This window comes from Myxine glutinosa, chromosome 1, assembly GCF_964187855.1.
Source record: "Myxine glutinosa chromosome 1, kmMyxGlut1.1, whole genome shotgun sequence".
NCBI lineage: Eukaryota > Metazoa > Chordata > Myxini > Myxiniformes > Myxinidae > Myxine > Myxine glutinosa.
This window is the reverse complement of record NC_136261.1, coordinates 280,871,348-280,894,040: the sequence shown is the minus strand read 5'-3', so window position 1 is coordinate 280,894,040 and position 22,693 is coordinate 280,871,348. Positions and strand designations below refer to the sequence as shown.

General features: G+C 44.5%; 1 protein-coding gene across 2 annotated transcripts in view; it reads right to left on the bottom strand.

Annotated features, from left to right (window-relative positions):
- Positions 1-3,526: 3,526 nt before the first annotated feature.
- Positions 3,527-22,693, bottom strand: part of IFT43 (intraflagellar transport 43) — a 120,771-nt gene continuing 101,604 nt past the window's right edge. For both annotated transcript variants that reach the window (XM_078766782.1, XM_078766777.1), the window contains exons 7-8: positions 8,434-8,496; positions 3,527-3,837 (exon numbers count right to left, since the gene is read on the bottom strand). In XM_078766782.1, the coding sequence (XP_078622908.1) occupies positions 3,730-3,837; positions 8,434-8,496 (171 nt within the window). In that variant the 3' untranslated portion in view covers positions 3,527-3,729. The remainder of the gene's footprint in view (positions 3,838-8,433; positions 8,497-22,693) is intronic.

The window sequence follows — 22,693 nt, the reverse complement described above, 5'->3', positions numbered from 1 at the left end:
GATTCGGCTACTAGAATTTTTAAAGTGATTCTTCACCATTGGGCGATAGGGCCAAAAACGATACATAGCAGGATATCTGAAAAATTTATGGATGGATTTGGACGAAACCTGGTGGACCGGTTGGGTGTCTGACAAGGAAGAATTTATTCAAATTTGGTGAAGATCTGAATATGGATTCGGATATGAGAATTATTTAATTTTTTAAGTGATTCTTCACCATTGGGAGATCGGGCCAAAAACGATACATAGCAGGATATCTCAAAAAGTTATGGATGGATTTGGACGAAACTTCGTGGACAGGTTGTGTGTGTGACAAGGAAGAATCTATTCAATTTTGGTGAATATTCGGATCCAGATCCGGCTAGTAGAATTTTTTAAGTGATTCTTCACCATTGAGTGATATGGCCAACCAGGAGGAGGTATGCTCTCTACTGAGTGTTGTTCTAGTTAATATGATGTTACACACACACACACACACACACACACACACACACACACACACACACACACACACACACACACACACACACAATAATCGTGGATAATGGATAATTTAATATTACCTTTCATATAGCTGCCCTGGTGTTGGGGTAGCGGCTAGGGTGTCGGCTTAGGATCCTAGGATCCTGGGTTCGAATCCCGGTCGATCGCTGAATTAACGCCAGGGGGGTTGACTCAGCCTGTTCATTCCTTCCGAGGTCGGCTAATTGAGTACCAGTTCACTGGTAATTCCCTGTTTGTACGTTAAAGGCGGCAAAAAGGGTTGGCGTCAGGAAGGGCATCTGGCCGTAAAACATTGCTTCAAAAAGGGGACAAAAAAACAACAACAACCACGGTTCCCGAAAAAGGCCAACCCCCGCTTTGCGGGGAAAAATGGCCTCTAAAGGTGGTTATATATATATATAGCTGCAAAACCTCAGGCACTATTTTTGTCTGAAACACTCCCAGGCACTCACTGATGAACCTCTGAAAGTTTGACGAAGATCTGTTCAGCAATCTCGGAGAAATATGGTGACTGACAGACAGACACACAGACAAACAAACACAGACAGACAAACAGCTCTCTTACATTATAGATGCGCTTGAAGCAGACAAGAACCATTTAAGCTCAATGAGCAAATGAACCAAATTTGGAAAATGTGATATTTTATTCCTGTACTATTTATATTAATAAATTATAAAATAAATCGTGAATTGGATTAATTATAATGCATCACTAAGGCTGGAACCATGCAGCAATTTATAAGAAGGATAGGTCATCACTATAGTACGTCAGGCCGATAGCTCAACAGCTCAGATTCCCGGGAAACAAGCAGCCTGTGAGTGGAACCCACTAAAAGCAGGAATACCACGTCCTTCAACAACCTCAAGAATTCCTCACATTTTAAAGATGCCTCATTTGAAGGATGTAATCACATTCCGTTCATCACTCAATGGACCACAAGCATAATTACGTCACCATATGTTCACCACAGGGAATTCGGGGATTGAGTAGAGGTCGGATCTGCCATATTCATTACCTGATACCATTTTCTCACGGAAAACACGCCTAAGGTAAACCGTTACACAACACACTGTTTCAACAACAAGGAGAAGTCATTCACTCAAAGTTGCCAATCAATCGTAAGAGGGAGGTTGCGGCTTGGCTCGATTCAAAATGAAACCACAATGATCAAGTCAAAACGGAGGAGGTTGTCAATTCATAATAATATACATCCTTGCCCTATCTTATGTGCGAAAATACCCTCTGCACCCACCTCCGACCTGATTTCACCTCAACGATGATAAAATTGTTGTAGAGAGGCTGGCGAAGAGGTAAGCAAAGTGTCATGATAATGCTGTACCAAGAAAGAAAGAACCACCTTTAGACGCCATTTTTTCCCCACAGAGCAGGGGTTGGCCTTTTTCGGGCACCGTGGTCCCCTTTTTGAAGCAATGTTTTATGGCCGGATGCCCTTCCTGCCGCCAACCCTGTTAGTCGCCTCTTGCAACACACAGGGAATTACCAGTGAAATGGTACTCAATTTGCCGACCTCGGAAGGATGACGGGCTGAGTCAAGCCCCCTGGCGTTAATTCAGCGATGACCGGGATTCGAACCCAGGATCCTAGGATCCCAAGCCGGCACCCTAACCGCTAAGCCAACACCAGGCTCAGGCTGTACAATGAAAAATATTTTTTTAAATATGTTTAAATACGTACACGGCAGTTTACATTCATCATGTTTTTATTGAGTAAATGTTATTATCACATGGTGTGCATGTACAGTTCAATCAATGCGAGGAGAAGATGGCAGATACGGTCCCATGTTCAATGCAATAATTTCCTGTGGCAAACGTATTGTGATGTCAGGAAGCAATGAATGTATTTATATGGACCACTTGCTTGTGGTTCATTTATGCATCATAAATAAGATGACATGACATGATTTTCATGAACCTGGGGCAGTGTTGTGAATATGTAGGGGTATAGGCCTGGGACTATGCCATGGTAAGTACCTACTCTTTGTATTGAAAATAAAAGACTCAATAACTTGAAGACGTTTGATTTTAGTAAAACGGTATACAATTTAAAATCTATATTATAAAGCAGGACTGTCTGTCTGTCTGTCTGTCTGTCCGACCCCCGAACTACTCCCCCTCAGTTTGATTAGCCGGCCAATCTTCCTGTGGAACCTTTCAGATTTCCAGCGGATGTTCGAAGGTGTGTGGAAGGTTTCATAAATTCCTCAATACAATTATGATTTTGAGTTTCCATCCGTACAAAGTGTTACATAACCGCCGTTGCTTGTCGGCAGATTCGTTTGTATTGGTTATCACGTCAGATCAACATATCCTATTTACATTCGTTTACCTGACTTTACATTTGTTTATATTCATTTATCTTACGAGTGTTTGCAACATAGTATTTTGTTATATTAATGGTGTAGTATTCATTTGTGATTGGAATGATGCTGTTTGGTTGTGAGTGAAATATATACAAATATTGAGTTTAAAGGAGAATGAGAAAATTATGTGAGGGTTTCCATCTTTGATATTCGCCCTGGTGTTGGGGCTAGTGTTGTGTGAACAACCCTGGTGTTGGGCTAGTGACTAGGGTGCCGGCTTAGGATCCTAGGATCCTGGGTTCGAATCCCGGTCGATCGCTGAATTAACGCCAGGGGGGTTGACTCAGCCTGTCATCCTTCCGAGGTCGGCTAATTGAGTACCAGTTCACTGGTAATTCCCTGTTTGTCGTTAAAGGCAGCAAAAAGGGCTGGCGTCAGGAAGGGCATCCGGCCGTAAAACATTGCTTCAAAAAGGGGACCAAAAAACAACAACAACCACGGTTCCCGAAAAGGCCAACCCCTGCTTTGCGGGGAAAAATGGCCTCTAAATGTGGTTATATTCCTTATATATTCGCGGATTCGGCATTTGCAGTTTCGCCATTGACAGTGTATAGAAACATTATCCACATTTATTAGTTTATGGTTTGGCATTCGCCGTTTTTTGTCCAAGTCGTTCACAAAAAGGCTGTCCACGGCTGAAGTTCGACTGAAGGTGGCACAGGAATGTGCAATTTATTGGTTCATGGTTTAGTATTTGCCGTTTCCATATTGACCGATTGCATTTAGCCTTCCAGCCATGCGTAACAAGGGTACCTCGTTAGTATAAAATATAAATGGAGTAAAAGAAATGATAACAGATTAAGAGGAAAAAGGCAAAGAAATAAACACAAACAACAAATTATCTTCAGCTCTCTTGCTTTACTTTGTCCTTTTTCCCAACCTTCTCCCACGCCACCTTGAGTTCAGAAGAGACCTCCATGAAAAGTCTGTCCCAATCCCAATGCACATCCTCCTGCAAATCAGTATAAAAAAGATGATGGGATGAGAACAGTTCCTTACAGCTATAACAAGCAAATGGGACGTGAAAAAATACATCCACACAATCGATGATGACACTGGTATGACATCAAAGGAGCTTTTATTTATTTATTTTAATACAAAGTTCAAAGTTGAAAAGAAGAGCAGATTTATTTATTTTTAATAGAAAGTTCAAAGTTTATAGAAGACAGAGAATGAGGTCAACGAACTAACAATATGGCAGAGGAAACGGCGAAAGCACAAAGAAGCAACGACCGCATTGGCAGATAAGGACGAAGGATACCAGGAAAAAACACACGGAATAACGTACATGTCACATATGTGTAAAAGGGGGGCAGCGGGAGTGTGAGAACATATAGGAAAGTCTGCGAGGGGATCAGAGACAGTATGAGACGGGTGTATTTCCCCATTAATAGAATGTAGGAAAGAACACGATTTGACAGAGCGTGGAAGGTAGTTCTACATTGGAGAGAAAATGCGGACAAAGGAAGTGAGCAGTAAACTAATATTTAGCAAGGGTAACAAGGTATGGGTTGCTCGAGATAATTGTATGACCAGGAAGTGGTAGGAAATGCCAAAGCACTCGGAGAGAATTGGGGGAGGGAGAGACAAGTATCAGACAGTAGAACGCCGAAAGGCCAATAACATGCCGTCGGTGGGAGAGAAGCAAAACTTCCACCTCAGCCTCTTGCTAAGATACAACAACTACCATCAGGGCTTTTGACTCCAATATTCATGGTGCTCGAAATGAATGCTCCGCATACCTCCATAGAATTATGGGCTGATCAGGGAAAGACTTGGCTGTGTGAAGGACACATCCAGTCCTGAAATTGCATTTGGATATAGGGTTGTTCCAAAACAGGCTCAACATTTTGTTTGGCCAAGAACTTCCAAGGATTGTACACAATGTGCACATAAGTGGACTGGAGGGTTTGCCCAGCAGTCTTTGTGTAAAAAGAAAGTAAGAGTTTGATACTTTCCTGCTGTGGTGACAGTCACAGCTGGCAATGGAAGATAGTAATGTTGATGTGATGGAAGTAACGGCAAGCAAAGCTGAGCCAATGGTTTGGGAAACAGTCACAGCAATCTTTCAAAAGTCAGAGATAGAAGGTCAGAAATACAGGAAAAGAAATCGGCACCTGGCTGATTCCAGACATGGATCCAGACATAGAAACCTATCCAGACATGGATGCCGTTGACATAGCAATGTAAGATCTGAGTGTAACACAAAGAGGACTTGGGCCTCTCAGTACCTACCGTTCCTCAGAGAAAGGCTTCAAAAGAACATCACCAATCATGCATGACCTGGAGGACTGTGATGCTTCAGCTGGAGCATCCATGCTGCATAAAGGTGCCAGATAAATAATGAGGGAATGTAAATGAGTGCAGGGAGGAGCTCTTTCTGTGGAATCAGTTTAGCCAGAGGATGACAATGTGGGCATGAGTGAGCACAAGTGGAGGCACAAGTGACATCCGGTTCAGGGTTCGTTGCACGTGGATGTCTCGGGCGGAAGTTCCTTCGTCCACTTCAACCAAGCTAAGTTTTCCGGACCAGATCCGTCGTGTCTTTCTGTTATATTTTCATCTCTGTGATGTGTTTTTGTTTTCTTCCAATTTTCCGTCTTAAACCTTGTTGTGCTGTATTACTATTGTCGAGTTTGAGTCTCTCTGTGTTTGGCCTACTTCCCTATGGCCTCTGCTAGTTGCTGTGCAAATTCTCTATGCTTTGATGCTGCATGCCTCGTTCCACTTATTTTCTCCTAAGTATTGTTCTTTCAGATTCCTCAACTTTACCCTATTTCCACTCCTCAATTAAAAAATAAAAACAATCAAACAAAACAATTTCACTTTTTCACTTCAAAAAAAAAACAAAAAACACAATTTCAATCTGCCTGCACTTCCTGTACCAGTACTTCATTCCTTCCTTTTCTCACTATCGCCAAATGAAATGTTCATTGAATGAGAGGTTTCTTCCATTAAAAGCTTTTAAGTACATTTTAAAATGCTTCACTTTCATGATTTCTCTATCAGAAACACCCACGTGTTGTTCATCACAATTTCTTCACTATAGTAGGGGTGCCAAGGCCCAGAATCTGGGAGGGGTAGTCATGAAGGAACACACTTTTTTCTTGTGCGTTTTCTGGTAGATTGGACCGTGGCACACTTGTTTCGGGAGGCCTGCTGCGTAAACTCTCTTGTGAAACTTGTCATCGAGCTGGATTTATAACTTTGCCACATGACGAAATTTGGCACAAAAATTAGGGGTAGAGCGTGTATAATTGATTGTTTCACTGTGTCCATTGCTGTGCACCAATATTTTAGGTATCAGTATGAAGGGTTTAGGGTGGGCTACAATTTGGTAGGAATATTTTTATGGGGTCATTGAATGCAGATTTAGGGGTCAAAAGGTCATGCTCGGAGGGGTCGGTGAAAATCCAGGGGTCTTGGGTATAAATAGCCTTACTGTAACCTGAGACCAAGAGCTATAGTGCAGTTAAGATTTACAACAGAGGAACACCTAAAGGCAGAAGTGGGCCTTGGACTGTGTGTGATACTATGGGACAGCAGGATAAAATGTATAGAGTTTCTGGTGGTTGTGACTTTTGTGTATTCTGAACAAGGAAGACCCATAATGCAGGTAGCCAACCTTCCTGGGAATCGTTAAAACATGGTTGTGTATGTGGCGAGACAATGCCAAAGGAAGCGCAATGATTGAAAGCTACATTTTCAAATGCAAGGATGAGATGCCATGACGAAAAGCCAAGGAGAAGCCAAGACTAAGAGGATTGGGGTTCAGCAGTACATTGGGGTTGTGTTGTGTTCAGCATTAGGTCTGAAGGTCTGATGCGTTCAGCATTAACCTGCTGTATCTCAGTGTTGAAAATCCCAATTTGGGACATATTCAGCAGACTTAGTACTGCATTACATCAATTTTTAAGATTGAGTGTCCATCAAACAAGCAACCTATTGGCCATAAACCGAAAACTAAGAGATGGTTGCAGAACACATCAATCAGTCATTAAAAGCAGGAGTCTTCACCCCCATCTTATAACCTGTGGACGGATTTCCAAGGTTTCTTTATGTCTCATCATTGAAGTGCACTTCACCAGTCATGGTATTAAAAAGGGATAATGGCATGTGCTACTAAAAGTTCAACTGAATTACAATGAGAGATAGCTACCCCTCCATCATATTGGGGAAACTTTAGATTCTCTAGCAGGGGCTCAATTCTTCTCCACATTGGATCTGACTAGTGGGTACATGGCTCGTGGACATGGCACCATAACACAGGCCGAAAGACGATGTTCAGCGTGCATCACAGGCTTTTCAAATTCAGTCACGCCTTTTGGGTTGACCAATGTTTGTCACATTATAAGGACCCTTGGAGCTTGGTTTGACTGCACTAGAGGCCTACATTGTATACCTCAATGATGAGCATATTTAGTAAAACATTGGAAGAACTGCCAAAATCAAGACTCTCTGCTCACCTTCACTCCTTCATTCCTCTTCTCTCCTGCCTCTGGAACAAACTCCCTCATTCTCTTCAATCCCACTCCACCCTCCAGGTCTTTAAAACATCTGTTCACCACCATCTCTCATCTTCCCCCATTTAAAATCTTGATCTTTTCTACCCCCGTTAATTCACCCCAGATCAACCTTTTTGAAATACCGACCTCCTTCTTGGAAGTCCTAGCAGTGTCCATGTGTTTTGTATCTCTCTCACCCCTCACCCCCTTTCCCATGCCGCGCTCCCCCCAAGCCCTCTCCCTCCCACAGATTTCCCGATGTCCCTGTTTTCTACTGCTGTACTTGTGTGCTTCCCTCTCTCTCTCTCCATCTTGTCTCTCGCTCCCTTTATTATATGTTGTATGTGTCCGTTTATGTTTTTTGTCATTAATGTTAGCTCTTACACGAGCCTCGATCTTGTATACAAAAAAGAAAAGAAAAAAAAGAACTCCTACAGTGACTGCAGCTGTCCGTTCAAGCAATTGTGAGCAGCCAGGTTGAAGGTCAAGCCTGTGAAGTGCAACCATCTAGAGATGAAGCTGAGTTAGTGAGACATTTGGTAAGGCTGGAGTGGATATGAAGCTGAAAAAAGTGGATGCATTCAAGGAGTAAAACCACAGAGATGCGGCAGTTTGTAAGATTGATCTCTTACCATCAGCATTTCGTTAAAGGAGCAACACACATCAAACAGAGAAGAGCAGAATTAAGCCAGACAGCATGCAGATGCATTAGAAAAAGAAAAAAAACACAAGAAAGTACAGTGGCCGTGCCTGCGGAGTGATGTGGAGTGCATGAGCCCGAGTGGAGGCATGGGAAAGTGTAAGTGGAGGCATGGATGAGTGCAAGTGGAGGATACTTTGTTGGTCGATGTGGCAAGTCGGATGGAATGTTAAGGTTTACTAATCAAGTTGGAAATGCTGATTCCTGAAAGTTTAGTAACTGAACAGAGGATTTAAAAGAATGCGAAGGTGTGACATGCAATCGAGCAAATGGTGTCTCCCTACGTCTAAATTTTCGCAATCATCTTATTAGCACATCATACAATCATACATAGATTCCTTACCTTATGAAGTTGCTCCTGTGAACACAGCGTTCGAGTAAGTACATTCAGATCAATATCTCCATCCTAAAAATTCAGCACAAGGGCAAATATTAGACGGCATTTTACGAACCAGCCAGCCATCGATTACGTGATACATTCAACAACATGACATGAATAGTTTTGTCTCTTTGGAATGTAGTTTGTAGCAGTGCGCATTAACTGGCTTTGTCGTGCGTATTAAACAACCGCAGATTAAAGGAGCAACTATAGCATGTTTCTGCTGAAAAAAACGGGTGTTCTGGATTTACAGGAGCAGTAACACGTGTACAAGATTTGAGCAACTTGTAATGGACAAGCTCATGGATATGGGAGCAGTTTGTAAACGACTTGCCCTTCAATACTATGCCAAGGCAGGAGGAAAGCATGAAAGTCTGTTGGATGAGCATGCTCAAATCCAAGGAGTAAATGGCATCTCTAAAGGTACCGTACCGTATGAAGATCACTTTGTACTGTATAAAGAATCCTTAAAGGGATTTCACCATGCCATACTAAACTCGAGAGGCACTCGGTAGAGGGCACACCTCCGTGAGGCTGAACACTTCATGTTTTGTATTTCTCCGATTGGCCAGATCATTACCCGGCATAGCACTCACAACTTCACTGATCGGAATCAGAGCATAACCTCCCCAGACCATGTGTTTGTTCATCTTTAATAATAATAATAATAATTCATTTATTTTGTATAGCGCTTTTCCAGAAGCCCAAAGGCGCTTTGACAGAGTGGAAAACATAATGCATAACAATACATGAAAACAACAATTGCAAAAAGACAAGAATCAAGAAAACAAACAGCAGCGATATACGGCATATATATAAGACAAGAATCAAAAAGACAAGACAAGAATCAATAGGGAAATATTTAAAGCAAAAGGAGGGAGAAGGAGAAGAGATAGTCAGGGGTTAAATGCTGTGGGTTGAATGTTGAATGCAGCGTTGAACAGGTGGGTCTTTAGTGATGTTTTGAATGTGGTGAGTGAGGAGGAGTCTCTGATGGTGTGAGGTAGTGAGTTCCAGAGGGTGGGAGCAGCGATGGAGAAGGCCCTGTCCCCCCAGGATCTGAATTTGGTCCGGATGGAGGGGGTCAGGAGGTTGGTACCAGCAGAGCGGAGGTTGCGGGTGGGAGTGTGTCTGGAGAGGAGGTCAGCCAGGTAGGATGGGGCCAGGTTATGGAGGGCTTTGTATGTCAAGAGGAGGATTTTGTACTGGATTCTCTGGGGGATGGGGAGCCAGTGAAGCTTGTAAAGGACGGGGGTGATGTGGTCACGGGTCCGGGAATGAGTGAGTAGACGGGCAGCGGAGTTCTGAATGTATTGGAGTTTATTGGTGATTTTTGAGGGTGAACCATAGAGGAGGCTATTGCAGTAGTCCAGACGGGAGGTGATGAAGGCGTGGATGAGGGTTTCTGCAGCCGTGGAGGAGAGGGATGAGCGGAGACGGGCAATGTTTTTCAGGTGAAAGAAGGCTGACTTTGTGATCTGTTTAGTGTATTTGTCGAAGGAAAGGGTTTGGTCAAAGATGACGCCAAGATTCCGGATGTGAGGGGAGGTGGATACTGGGATACCGTCGATGTTGAGGGCAAAGTTATGGGTGGATTTTGTGAGCGTTTTTGGGCCAATGATGATTATTTCAGATTTATCACAGTTAAGCTTGAGGAAGTTGATTTGAAGCCAGGATTTTATTTCAGTGATGCAGTTTGTCAGGATAGAGTGGGTGTCGGTGGAGACGGACTTGGTGGAGATGAAAAGCTGGATGTCATCGGCGAAGCAGTGGAATTGGAGACCATGACGGCGGATTAAGTGACCGAGCGGGGACAGGTAAAGGATGAAGAGGAGGGGGCCAAGAACTGAACCTTGGGGGACACCTTGGGGGAGGGGAGCAGTGGGGGATTTGCAGTTATTGATGGAGATGAACTGGCATCTGTCAGAGAGGTATGATTTAATCCAAGAGAGGGCAGTGCCGGTGACGTTAAAGGTGGATTCAAGTCGGGTGAGGAGGATAGTGTGATCGATGGTGTCAAAGGCAGCGCTGAGGTCGAGGAGGACGAGAATGTTGAGGTTGCCAGCGTCAGAGGAGAGGAGAAGGTCGTTGGTGATTTTGAGGAGAGCAGTTTCAGTACTGTGGTTGGAGCGGAATCCGGATTGGAATGTTTCATACAAGTTATTGGCAGAGAGATGATGTTTGAGTTGAGTGGCTACAGCGCGTTCCAAAACTTTTGACAGAAAGGGTAGGTTGGAGATGGGTCTGAAGTTGTTTAGGGTGTCAGGGTTTAGACCAGGTTTTTTTAGAATGGGGGTAACAGCAGCAATTTTGAGGGAAGGTGGGACGATGCCTGTAGACAGGGAGGAGTTTATTGTTGCAATGATAAGTGGAGAGAGAGCAGGGAGGGAGGCTTTGACAAAGCTGGAGGGGATGGGGTCAAGAGTGCAGGTGGCAGTTTTCATTCCTATGAGGAGTTCAGAGAGGTCAGTAGGAGAGATTGGGGAGAACCGAGACAGGGGATGGCAGGACAAGGGGGGGCAGGTGGTTGGAGGGGGAGCGGGTGCGGCGGTGGTCAAGCTGTTGTAGATGTTGTCAATTTTGCGTTGGAAGAAAGAGAGGAAGGAGATGCAGTTGTCTACTGTGAATGACTGGGTGGTGGTGTTCAGGGGGCGGAGGAGTTTGTTTATGGTCGAGAAGAGTGCTTTTGGGTTTCCGGAGCCAGAGTGGATAATTTGAGAGTAGTAGGCAGAGCGGGCGCGGGAGAGGGCATCTTTGTAGTGTTGTATGTGGTCCTTGTAGGCTTGGGAGTGAACTGTGAGACCCGTTTTATTGCGGAGTCTTTCAAGTTGGCGAGCACGAGTTTTCATCAGGTGGAGTTCAGGGGTAAACCAGGGAGCAGAATGGGTGAAAGAAACTGTTTTGGTTTTTACAGGCGCAAGCTGGTCAAGGCAGGAGGAGAGAGTGTGGTTGTAGTAGTCAGTGAGGTCGGAAGGGGTGTGGAGGTCAATGAAGGGAGAAGTGGACATTTTTTCAGAGAGGGTGGATGAGAATGAGGTAGGTGAAAGAGCGTTTAGCTTACGGAAGTTGATTGTGCGATAATGCCTTGGTGTTGGGGCGGGGATGTTGATGGTCAGAGTGATGGCTAAGTGGTCAGAGAGGGTGAGGTCGGAGCCATAGAGATGGTGCAAATTTAATCCAGTGGAGCAGACAAGGTCCAAAATGTGACCACGGATATGGGTAGGAAAGTCGACATGTTGAGTGAGGTTAAAGCAGGTGAGTAAATCAGTGAAGTCAGTGGTTATTGTGGAGTCAGTGGAGTCCATGTGGATATTGAAATCACCAAGGAGGAGGATTGAGGGGGAGAGGGAACATAGCTGGGTCAGAAAGTAGGAGAAGTCAGACAGGAATGATGGGTGTGGTTTGGGAGGGCGGTAGACGACAGCCATGACTGACTGCGTGTGACCAGAGAGTTTTAAAGCCAGGTGTTCAAATGATGGAGCAGATGAGATGGAGATTTTTTTTTTTTTTTTTTTTTTTTTTTTTTTGTATACAAGATCGAGGCTCGTGAAAGAGCGAACATTAATCACACAGAAAGACAAACCGACACATAAAACATATAACATAGGGAGCGGAGGAGTTGGTCTTGATGGTCATAGGTATAACATAGGTTGGTCTTGATGTCTTGACGGTGGATAACGGCAATTCCACCACCTCGGCCCTCCGAGCGTGGTTTATTGACGTAGGAATATCCATTGGGTGTGGTGAGGTTGAGTGTGTAGTAGTCCAGAGGTTGTTGCCAGGTTTCGGTGAGACAGAGAAAGTCCAGTTTGTTATCCAGGATGTATTCGTTCAGGATGAGGCATTTATTGTTGAGGGACCGGGTGTTGAACAGGGTGAGCTTGATGTTGTTTTGAACAGCAGGGATGAATTCAGGTGATTTAGCCAGGGTTCGTAGGCAAGAGGTGCGATCGTGTGGGTTGCTGTGACCAGGTGCGCTGGGACGAAGAGTGAGAGTGCGCTGAGCCGACCAGAGGACGGGGATGGAGTGACCTGATTGCAAATAAACAAACTTGCGACCGGAGCCACGGTGAATGTACCTGGGTCGTCGGAGGAGTCCATTTGATTTGATGGCAGAGATGCATGATGGGGTGGAGCGGGTATTGAGCAGAAGAAGCCTTGCGGCGGAGTACTTCAGAGCCATGCCAGGCAGGAGCGAAGGGACGAGTACGAGGCCAAGGTCGAGGAGGCAAAGCGGCAAACGCAGCGGCAAACGCAGCGGCAAACGCAGCGGCAAACGACTGCAGCCGCTAATCAAGACCACAGCGGCAAACAAGGCCACAAGGCCACCGGCAAACAAGGCCACGGCCACAATCAACGGGAGCGGGCCTTTCGAATTCCGTATTCCGTACCATCAAAAGCAGATTCCGTTATCCAGCCGGAGAACACGCGGCACGTGCGGGTGTGAAAAGGCAGGACAGGTGTGAGATGTCAGGTCAGAAAGGTAGAAGCAGACCCTGTACATCCATCCAGTCGGAGAAGCGGCGAATATGCAACGCCAGCGTCCTCTCGCAACCGAACCCGGAAGTTTCAATTTATTCCAAGCATGTACAGCACCCTGTACATCCATCAATTTATTTCATCTTTATTCCAAGCATGCCACGATTCATGATGTGCAAAACTAGAACGTCACTCGGTATAGAGCGCACACCTCCGCCAGGCTGGACAGTCTAGTTTAAAAGTCTAGGACAGTCTAGAGAGGTTGTGTAAGTGACAAGAAAGAATCGAGTCAATTTTGGTAAAGATTTGAATTAGCTCTTTCACGAGCCTCGATTCAGTATACAAAATTTTTTTTTTTAAATCCCACTGATAGGCCGGATCTGGATTAGGACCTGAACTAAAATCTAACCGCCTTGTTCTTGTCGCATGCAGCTCACAGACAGACAAACAGGCAAACAGCCAGGGGTGAAAACATAAACTCCATCTACCTTCAGTGAAATCGATTGCTTTACTAAAATTTATAACAACATTGGATCAAAAAATTAGTATTGAAAAAATATCAAGTTTTGTGACATCATCAGAAACCATGTGGATTTGTTATGACCAAATGTTTGTATTGCCCACAGAGAACATATCATTGAAGCTGACTTTGTTGAATGATTAGTGAAATTGTACAAAGAATACAGTTTTCAGTGTTTCCATTTTCGAAATTAATGTTTATGTTACTTTGGAGTTCATGCCATATTTTTATGATGATGTAGGCCGTCGCTATTGAAGAAAAGAGCTCTGACCAGAAGAAGAAAACGAAAACAAAGCTGAAGAAGAAGAAAACGAAGTTGCCCTTTGTAAGACAGCAACGCTTTTAGCTCTACAGCATAAACGCAGAGGAATTGTTTTCCCCTCAAGCACCAAAGGAGTAAAGTGCCTCATAGTAAGTACCTCCACAACTGAAGGTGGATGGAGGTTGTGTTTTCACCCATGTCTGTCTTTTTTTTTTTTTTTTTTTTTTTTTTTTTTTTTGTTTTGTTTTGTTTTGTATACAAGATCGAGGCTCGTGAAAGAGCGAACATTAATCACACAGAAAGACAAACAGACACATAAAACAAATAACATCGGGAGCGGTAGACAAGATGGGGAGAGAGGGGGAAGGACACAAACACAACATTTGAGAGCAGGGACCGAGAGACATGGAGACATCGAGAGATCTGTGGGAGGGAGAGGGCTTTGGGGGGGAGGCATGTGAAGGGGGGGAGGCATGTGAAGGGGGGGAGGCATGTGAAGGGGGGGGGGTGGGAGAGGTATAAACATATGGACACTGCCAGGATTTCCAGGAAATAAGTTGGAATTTCAAACAAGGTGGATCTGGGGTGAATTAGTGGGGGTAGAAAAGATCAAGGTTATGGATGGGGGAAGATAAGAGATGGTGGTGAACAGCTGTTTTAAAGACCTGGAGGGAGGAGAGGGATTGAAGGGAGTGTGGGAGTTTGTTCCACAGGCGGGAGAAAAGAGGAATGAAAGAGTGAAGGTGAGCAGAGAGCCGAGATTTCGGCAGTTTAACCATCAGAGGGTTGCTGGCAGATCTTGTGCGACCTGTAGGAATATTTGGGGGACAGAGCACAGAGAGAGCTGGGGGAGCAAGGCCGGAGAGGAGTCGGTAGAAGACAGAAAGACCACCTACCTGCCTGCGGTGAGTGAGTGAAAGGCCCTCAGAGATAGCTTCATCGCGGGAGATTCCAATGATTTTGAAAGCTTTGGATTCAACAGCGTGAAGCCGAGCCAGGTGTGAGGCAGGAGCACCAGCCCATAGGGGAGAACAGTATTCCATTGAGCTGCGGATGAAAGCCTTGTAAGTGGTGAGGAGCTCAGGTGTGCCGAGGAAGGACTTCGCACGACGGAGGATGCCCAGTCGGCGACTGGCTTTGGAGGCCAGCTTGGAAATGTGGTTTTCCCAAGAAAGATCATGGCAGATAGTGAGACCCAAAAGCTTGAGTGACAGAACTTCTTGGAGAGGATTGTTGAGAAAGTAGATGGGAGGGTTGTCCAGTCGATCTTTTCGGAGAGACATAGTAAGAGAGTGAGATTTGGCAGGATTGAAAGACATGTTCCACTTGTTTGACCAGTCTGTGATTTTGTCCAGGTCTTCAGAGAGTGAGGAGGCTGCAGACTGCCGATCTGAGGGAAGAGGAATGGAGCGGCAGAGAGTGGAGTCATCAGCAAAGAGATAGAGAGGATTTTCCAGAGAGTCAGAGAGATCATTGATAAAGACCAGAAAAAGCACAGGGCCCAGCACACTTCCTTGGGGAACTCCAGCCTGAACAGGAAGGGGAGATGAGAGAAATCCATTCAGGGCCACACGTTGACTACGACCAGAGAGGAAGTCCGCAAGCCATGCATGGAGATTTCCATGGATACCATAGGAGGAGAGTTTGGTGAGCAGAGCTGGGTGCCAGACTGTATCAAAGGCCCTTGATATGTCAAGGGAGACAGCTCTGATTTCCTGTTTGGCATTGAGGACCTCCATCCATTGTTGAGACAGCAGAAGCAGCATGTCCAGAGTAGAGTGACCTGGTCTGAAACCAAATTGATGATCAGAGATCAAGCCATTGGAGAAGAGGAAAGATTTCATATCCGAAGCAATGATGGATTCCATGACTTTGCTGATAATTGGGAGCAGGCTGATTGGTCTGTAGTTGCAAGGATCTGTTTTTGCACCTTTTTTGTGTAAAGCGGTAATGTTAGCTGATTTCCAGGATGCTGGCAGATGACCTTGAGCAAAAGATAGGGTGAAAAGAACAGAGAGAGGGTGAGATAGAGCGGCAGAGCAGGATTTTAAGACCCGTGGGCTGATGCCGTCTGGTCCAGTTGCAGAATCAGAGTCGAGGTTTGACAAAAACTCCTCCACCTTGTCAGGAGAGAAGGACACAGAGTCCAGGAGCAGTTGGGTTCGACTGGGAAAGGTGGGAACAGAGAGAGATGGGTTTGGGACTAAGGATTTCGAGGCGAACACAGAGTTGAGGCATTCGGCTTTGTCACGTGCGATGTCAACTGTGTGGCCATTTGAGGTAAGGGAGGGGATGGAGGGGGAACAAACACCAGAAACGGATTTGACCAGACGCCACCAGGATTTGGAGGAAGGAGACAGGTTTGAGAGTTCATTCTTGAGTGAGGAGAGATAGTGCTTCCTGGCACTCCTGAGGGTAGACACACACTTGTTCCGAGCTTGGTGGAAGGAACTGAGATTTCCTTCAGTTGGATTAGCCTTCCAAGAGGCAAAGGCAAGTTGTTTCAGGGCAACTGCCTCACCACAAGATTCAGTGTACCATGGACGGGAGGAAGGGTAAGACAATTGAAGGCGAGATGGGATAAATCTGTGCATGAGAGAGATCAGTTTGCTTTGGAAGAATTCCCAGGAAGAATTGATGTCAGAGGCAGTGGAGATGGGAGACCAATCCAGACGATTGATGGCTGCTTGAAGACCGTCCCAGTCGGCCTGAGTGAAAAGCCAGACTCGTCGACGCTGAGGAGGCTCTCTGAGAATGGCCAGAGAGATGTCCACTTTGACAAGCACATGATCAGAAGAACCGATTGGAGCAGAAGAAGAGCAGCAGACATTAGCAGGGAAGTTTGTCATAACCAAGTCTAGAAGAGAAGATACTCCATTGGCTGAGATCCGGGTCGGGAAATTGACAGATTGTGTCAATCCCAGTGAGTCACAGAAGTCCTTTGCTGAGGTGCCATGACTAGTGAGAGAGGAACCCACACCCAACCAGGTGGCATGATGACAGTTGAAGTCACCACATATGAGGAAGAGAGAGTTGGGATGAGTGGATAGAAGTTGGTCCATGTTGTCAGACATTGAAATGTAGATGGAGTCATCACTGTTTGGGGGACGGTACAGAACACATATGAACAAAAGGTGGGAGCGGAGAGGAAGCCATAACCAGAGGTACTCCTGCGGGTGAGGAGGAAAGAGAGCAGTGCAAGGAGAGTGAGGAAGAGAGTTTTTGACAAAGATAGCCACCCCACCACCAGGCCGAGGCTCAGGTCTATCATACCGGAGGAGGGAGTAACCAGGAAGAGATATTAAGGAATCAGAGACATCTTGAAGGAGGAAAGTCTCTGTTAAGCAGATCAAGTCTGGATTGTCAGAAGCAACCTGTATGGAGAGATCAGTCAGGTTTGAGCGAAGGCCCCGGATGTTTGAGGTCCATACCGTTAATGAAGAGAGAGGGGGAGCATCGGGTACAGGACAGGGGAGGGGAGGAGTAGGGTAAGATGAAGGATGAGAGGGGGAGGTAGGGAGAGCAGTTGATAGTGTTTCAGATGTTGCAGAAGAGTTCCAAGAAAGGAAAGGATGAGGAGGATGAAAGGTTTGCTGGTGAAGGGATGCGGCACAGCGAGGGGTTGTTTGAGGGGGGGCAGAGGAAAGTAGAAGGTTTGGGGGGGTGGAGGTATGAGATAGAAGGGAGACGAAGTGGGGAGGAGGCAGCTTGGAGGAGGAGGGGGGGAGGAGAGAGAATTGGAGAGGAATGGTATGGGGGGAGAATTGAATGGGAGGGATTGGGGGGGAGTTTTGAAGGGCAGGAGTGAGGGGGGAGTTTAGGAGGGGAGGGGCAAGGGGGGAGTTTTGGAGGGAAGGGGAAAGGGGGGAGATCAGGAGTGGAGGGGCAAGGGGGGGGATTAGGAGGGGAGGGGCAAAGGGGAAGTTTAGGAGGGGAAGGGCAAGGGGGGAGTTCAGGAGTGGAGGGGAAAGGGGGGAGTTTAAGAGTGGAGGGGCAAGGGGGAAGTTTCGGAGTGTAGGTGCAAGGGGAGGGATTTGGATGGGAGGGGCAAGAGGGGAGTTTAGAAAGTGGATGATTAATGAAAGACGAACATTGATAACAAATTGGGTTTGTTGTGATTTTCAAGTTAGCAATCCGGTTCAGGATGATGGAGGAGGGATGGAATGAATGTGAATTTAGACCATGTAGTGAGGGAGACGTATAAGATATTGAATTTCTTTTTTTTGAAGTGGAATGAGTTGGAGAGGAATTTGAGAAAAGCCTTTTAAATAGGAAGAAAAACAGCGTGTTGTAATATACCACTGAATAAAAAACAGAAGGGGAAAGGTTAAACATATTTAAAAATATTTAAACAGGACTATGAACAATCTTATATGCACAAAAATACCAACGGGGGGAGAGCCGAGAGGGACCACCACGAGTCACGTGAACAGGGCAAACGGTGGATGGCAAGGAGATAATGGGGGTGGGGCGAACAGCACACCTGGACAGAAAATACAGGATGAGACAACAGTACACGTGGAGAAAATAAAATAAATGTTTTTGGTTTGTTTTTTGTTTTTTGGGGGGGGGGGGGGGTGGGGATTTAGAACGTTAGACAGTATTATGTTCGGGGTAGAAGGGAAAAAACCAAGAGCCAAGCAAAACACACTTAAGTTAACAAAACACCGACGGGGGTACAACTACAGTACAAGGCCACACACGAGGAGCAGAACACGATTAATTAAATACGAGTTACAGGAAATTCAAACCAAAACTAACTATAATCAAACAATATCACATGGACGATAAAATAACGAATTGAAATTTGACAATCTATCTGGGGAAATGGGGGAGAAACACGTGGTCGAAGAACGAACGAACGAATAAGAAAGAATAAACGAATGAGCACAGAGAAGGTAATGTCTTTTTTTTTTTTTTTTTGAGTTGAGATTTACATAAGGAAGTAGGCTTTGGGGTGGAAAGACTGCGAAAACAGAGAACGAAAGTTATTGGATCACAAACGACAGGCGCTGAGAGAAAAACAAAGCCTCAAGGTTGTACAGTGTACACTGTACAGGGCCTCGAGACGACACGAATTAACGCGATTTTCAATACAGGTATGAAAGATTTGCACCGAAAATCTTTGACGGGACAATATACGTACATACACCATAAAAGAAATACAGTTATAACGAAAATACAAATTGGAACAATGACTTAACTTCGATTTCGATGGAGAGCGTGGAGACCTGCGAAAAAACGAACCGTCGCCAGCAAGACCGGAAACGGAAGCTGTTGGTGTTATATTCCTGAAAATGTTTTACTCACAGGAGATATCTGCATTGATACCGAGGCGAGAGGGAAAAATTGTGAACAATATATCTCAATTCTGTTTGTAAGGGAACAATATATCTCAGAGTTGTGGACGGATTCAGACGAAATTTGGCAGAGATGTAGTGTATGTGACAAGGACGAAATTATTAGATTTTGGTGAAGATCCTGATTCGGATCCGGCTACGATAATTTTCTAAGTGATTCTTCACCATTGGGAAACGGGGCCAAAACGAATGTATAGCTGGATATCTCAAAATGTTGTGGACAGATTCGGACGAAATTTGGTGGAGAGGTTGTGTAAGTGACAAGAAAGAATTGAGTCAATTTTGGTAAAGATTTGAATCTGGATCCGGATTAGAGAATTTTTAAAGTGACTCATCACCATTGAGTGATGGGACTAAAACCGATATATAGCAACAAATCTCAAAATGTTATGGACGGATTTGGATGAAACTTGGTGGAGAGGTTGGGTGTGTGACAAGAAAGAATCGATTCCCTTTTGGTGAAGATCTGAATATGGATTCGGATACGAGAGTTATTTAATTTTTAAGTGATTCTTCACCATTGAGAGGTCGGGTGAAAAGCGATAAAAACAAGATATTTAAAAACAGTTATGGACGAGTTATGTCTAAACTAGGTGAAAAGCAGCCACAACAGTGGATGAGATGGTTAGGTGACAAAAACAAACCGATGAGATTTTGGTTCAGGTCCGAATCCAGATCCGGCCTATCGGTGGGATACAAACATAGACTGCTCAGCCTGGTGGAGGTATGCGCTCTACGGAGTGCCGTTCTAGTTTTGCACATCATGAATCGTGGCATGCTTGGAATAAAGAAGAACAAAGACATGGTCTGGGGAGGTTATGCTCTGATTCCGATCAGTGAAGTTGTGAGTGCTATGCTTCAATAAAAAAACCAAGTGGCTAGACAATACAAGAAGAAGGGCACTCGGTAGAGCGCGTACCTCCGCCAGGCTGACCAGTTTTGGACATGAACCAAAATCACATCGACTTATTCTCGTCACCTAACCAACTCATCCACCTAGTTTTGTCAAAATCCGTCCACAACTTTTTGAGATATCGTGCTGTATATCGTCTTTTCACCGAGCTCTCAATGATGATGAATCAATTTTAATATTCTCAGATCCAGACCTGCATCCAGATCTTCACCAAAATCTAACCACTTCGTCCACATACACAACCTCTCCACCAAATTTCGTTTGAATCTGCCCACAACCTTTTGAGATATCCTGTTCACAAACAGACAGACAGACAGACAGACAGACAGACAGACAGACAGACGTGAAAACATAACCTCCATCCACCTTCAATGGTAGTGGTAATAATTTTTGTTTTAAGGTACAGTAGTAGTTGAAACCAAATCATCGGTCGAGGTTATGAGTAAATGGGATAGATTGCACAAATAGACATAGGTATGCAGATATGACACAGGTGTTATGGGCCAAAATCATCTTCCTGTTTCCAGCTTTAAAGGAATTATGAACAATTCAATAATTTTTTCAGGAATGTGTTCTCTTTCATATGCAGCATATGGCTTTTGCAGCGTATGGGGTAGCAACATTTGCAGGGGGCATGGCTGTGTCGCTAATGCAGTGCCCCATGCAGGTAAGAGATGGAGTTTGACAAGTGTGCCGGCGATAGCTCATCTACTCTTCACGAGGGACACTGTAGGATCTTCAGCGTCCACCAACTAAGGACGACAGATGAGATGCCAAGTTTTACATCCATCTGAGAGACGACACACACATTGATGAATTGCTTTGCCTCGTGAAACATCAGGATAATCGTTTATAGTTGGGCCGAGATTTTAACCCAGGCTTGACAGCTCAAAGGCAAGTGTCTCGTCTCATCCACCAAGTTTTGTCATAATCCATCCAGAACGTTTTGAAATAGCATGCTATATATCGTTTTTGGCCCTTTCTCTCAATTATAAAGAATAACTTTTTAAATTTTTATGATCTGGATGTGGATCCAAACCAAAATCTAATCAATTTGTCCAGTCCCTGGCACACACCCAACCTGTCCACCAAGTTTTGTCTGAATCCATCCATAAATTTTTGAAGTATCCTGCTCACAGACAAACAAACAGGGGTGAAAACATAACCTCCGGCCACCTTAGGTGGCGGAGGTAACAAATGGATGTCTGAAATAATTTATGCTGCACAGTGCACAGCATACAATGCACTAGTCAGTGCAGCACTAGTCTCGTTACTTTGTAGACTTCCACGTGCCATAAAAAAAAGTTGTCATTCATTTTTGTTTCTACCTTGTATGCATGTACTCTTACATTAGAGCTTAGGGTTACAACCTCCTTGTCAAAACAATAAGGGCAGTGACATTTTTTTGAACATTCACATTTCATGACATTTGACAATTCACATTCACATTTTTGACATTGACATCACATTTTGACATTCACAGACAATGTAAATGAAGAAGTAAAGATGTGCGTACAATTGTGAATGCAACCAGAACTACAATTTACAATCACAAATAGTCATCAAGGTTTGGGGTTGAACTCAACTTAACACTGCCCCACACCCCACCCCCCAAAATTCTTAAAACAAATAATAATTCATATGACTCTCAGATATTGAATTTGGATGAGCAGCTGTGCTTTTAAACTGTAATTTTCCATCACATAATGCAAAGTAGCACAAAACATCCGGAAAGCCACAACATTCAGCTTGGCCGGTTTGTTAGAATAGAGAAGCCCCAGACAATGAGAAACCCATGTTGTCCGCACAGAGGCTAAGAACTCCAGCATACCGCATGGCCCCACACTCATCTGAAGATTAATATTTGTTGTTGACCTTGGGGTGCTCAGGTGCTGACGTGTCAACCTCTACCCACCAATGTTTATTAAGGACATGGAAATAAAGAACATGCTAAACTGTAATAATATTCTCGGGCTTCAGACAATTGGGAAGATATTTGATAAAAATTATCAAAAATTAAAGTTCTCATGAAATGGCATCAGGAAAAAAACTAAACGACAGTAATACAAATCAAATGGAGAAGGTAATGTAAAAAATAAAAATACATAACCAGAGGCTTTCAAGACGGGGTCACGAGATTACCTGCTCTGGCTCCGAGCGTCCAGACCACACCGGGCAGCCTCTGATGCTATCACTCAACCATTATTTAGTTCTCCTCTGAGTGAAAAATAAAAACAAACTCAGATCCAAGTCCAGATAAACCCAAATGTAGTAAGTTATAATTTATCTTCATATTGCCACAGGCAAGGTCTGTGGGAAGGTTTTATCCTGCATGCTGCCAAGTCTTCACCTGGAATTCCTATTTACCAAAGTTGTGTTCTCCTTTTTTAACAACTCTCTTATTTTGCCAATGACCTTGTAAAATAATTTACTTTAGACTTCTGGTTTGGTACATGCATCTCAATTTTGATTATTATGCCTCCGCAGTCGAAGGCCAGAACCATTAGATATTTTGGGTTGTCCGTCCGGCTGTCCATCCGTGTGTCCGACCATGCCTCCATCCGTCTGCGCGTTTGTCCATTGTCGGTGTTTTTTTTTTTTTTACGATGATAGCTTGTGAACCACTGAATAGATTTCAACCAAACTTGACAAAAATATGGACTGTAATACAAAGATTAACTGACTCAATT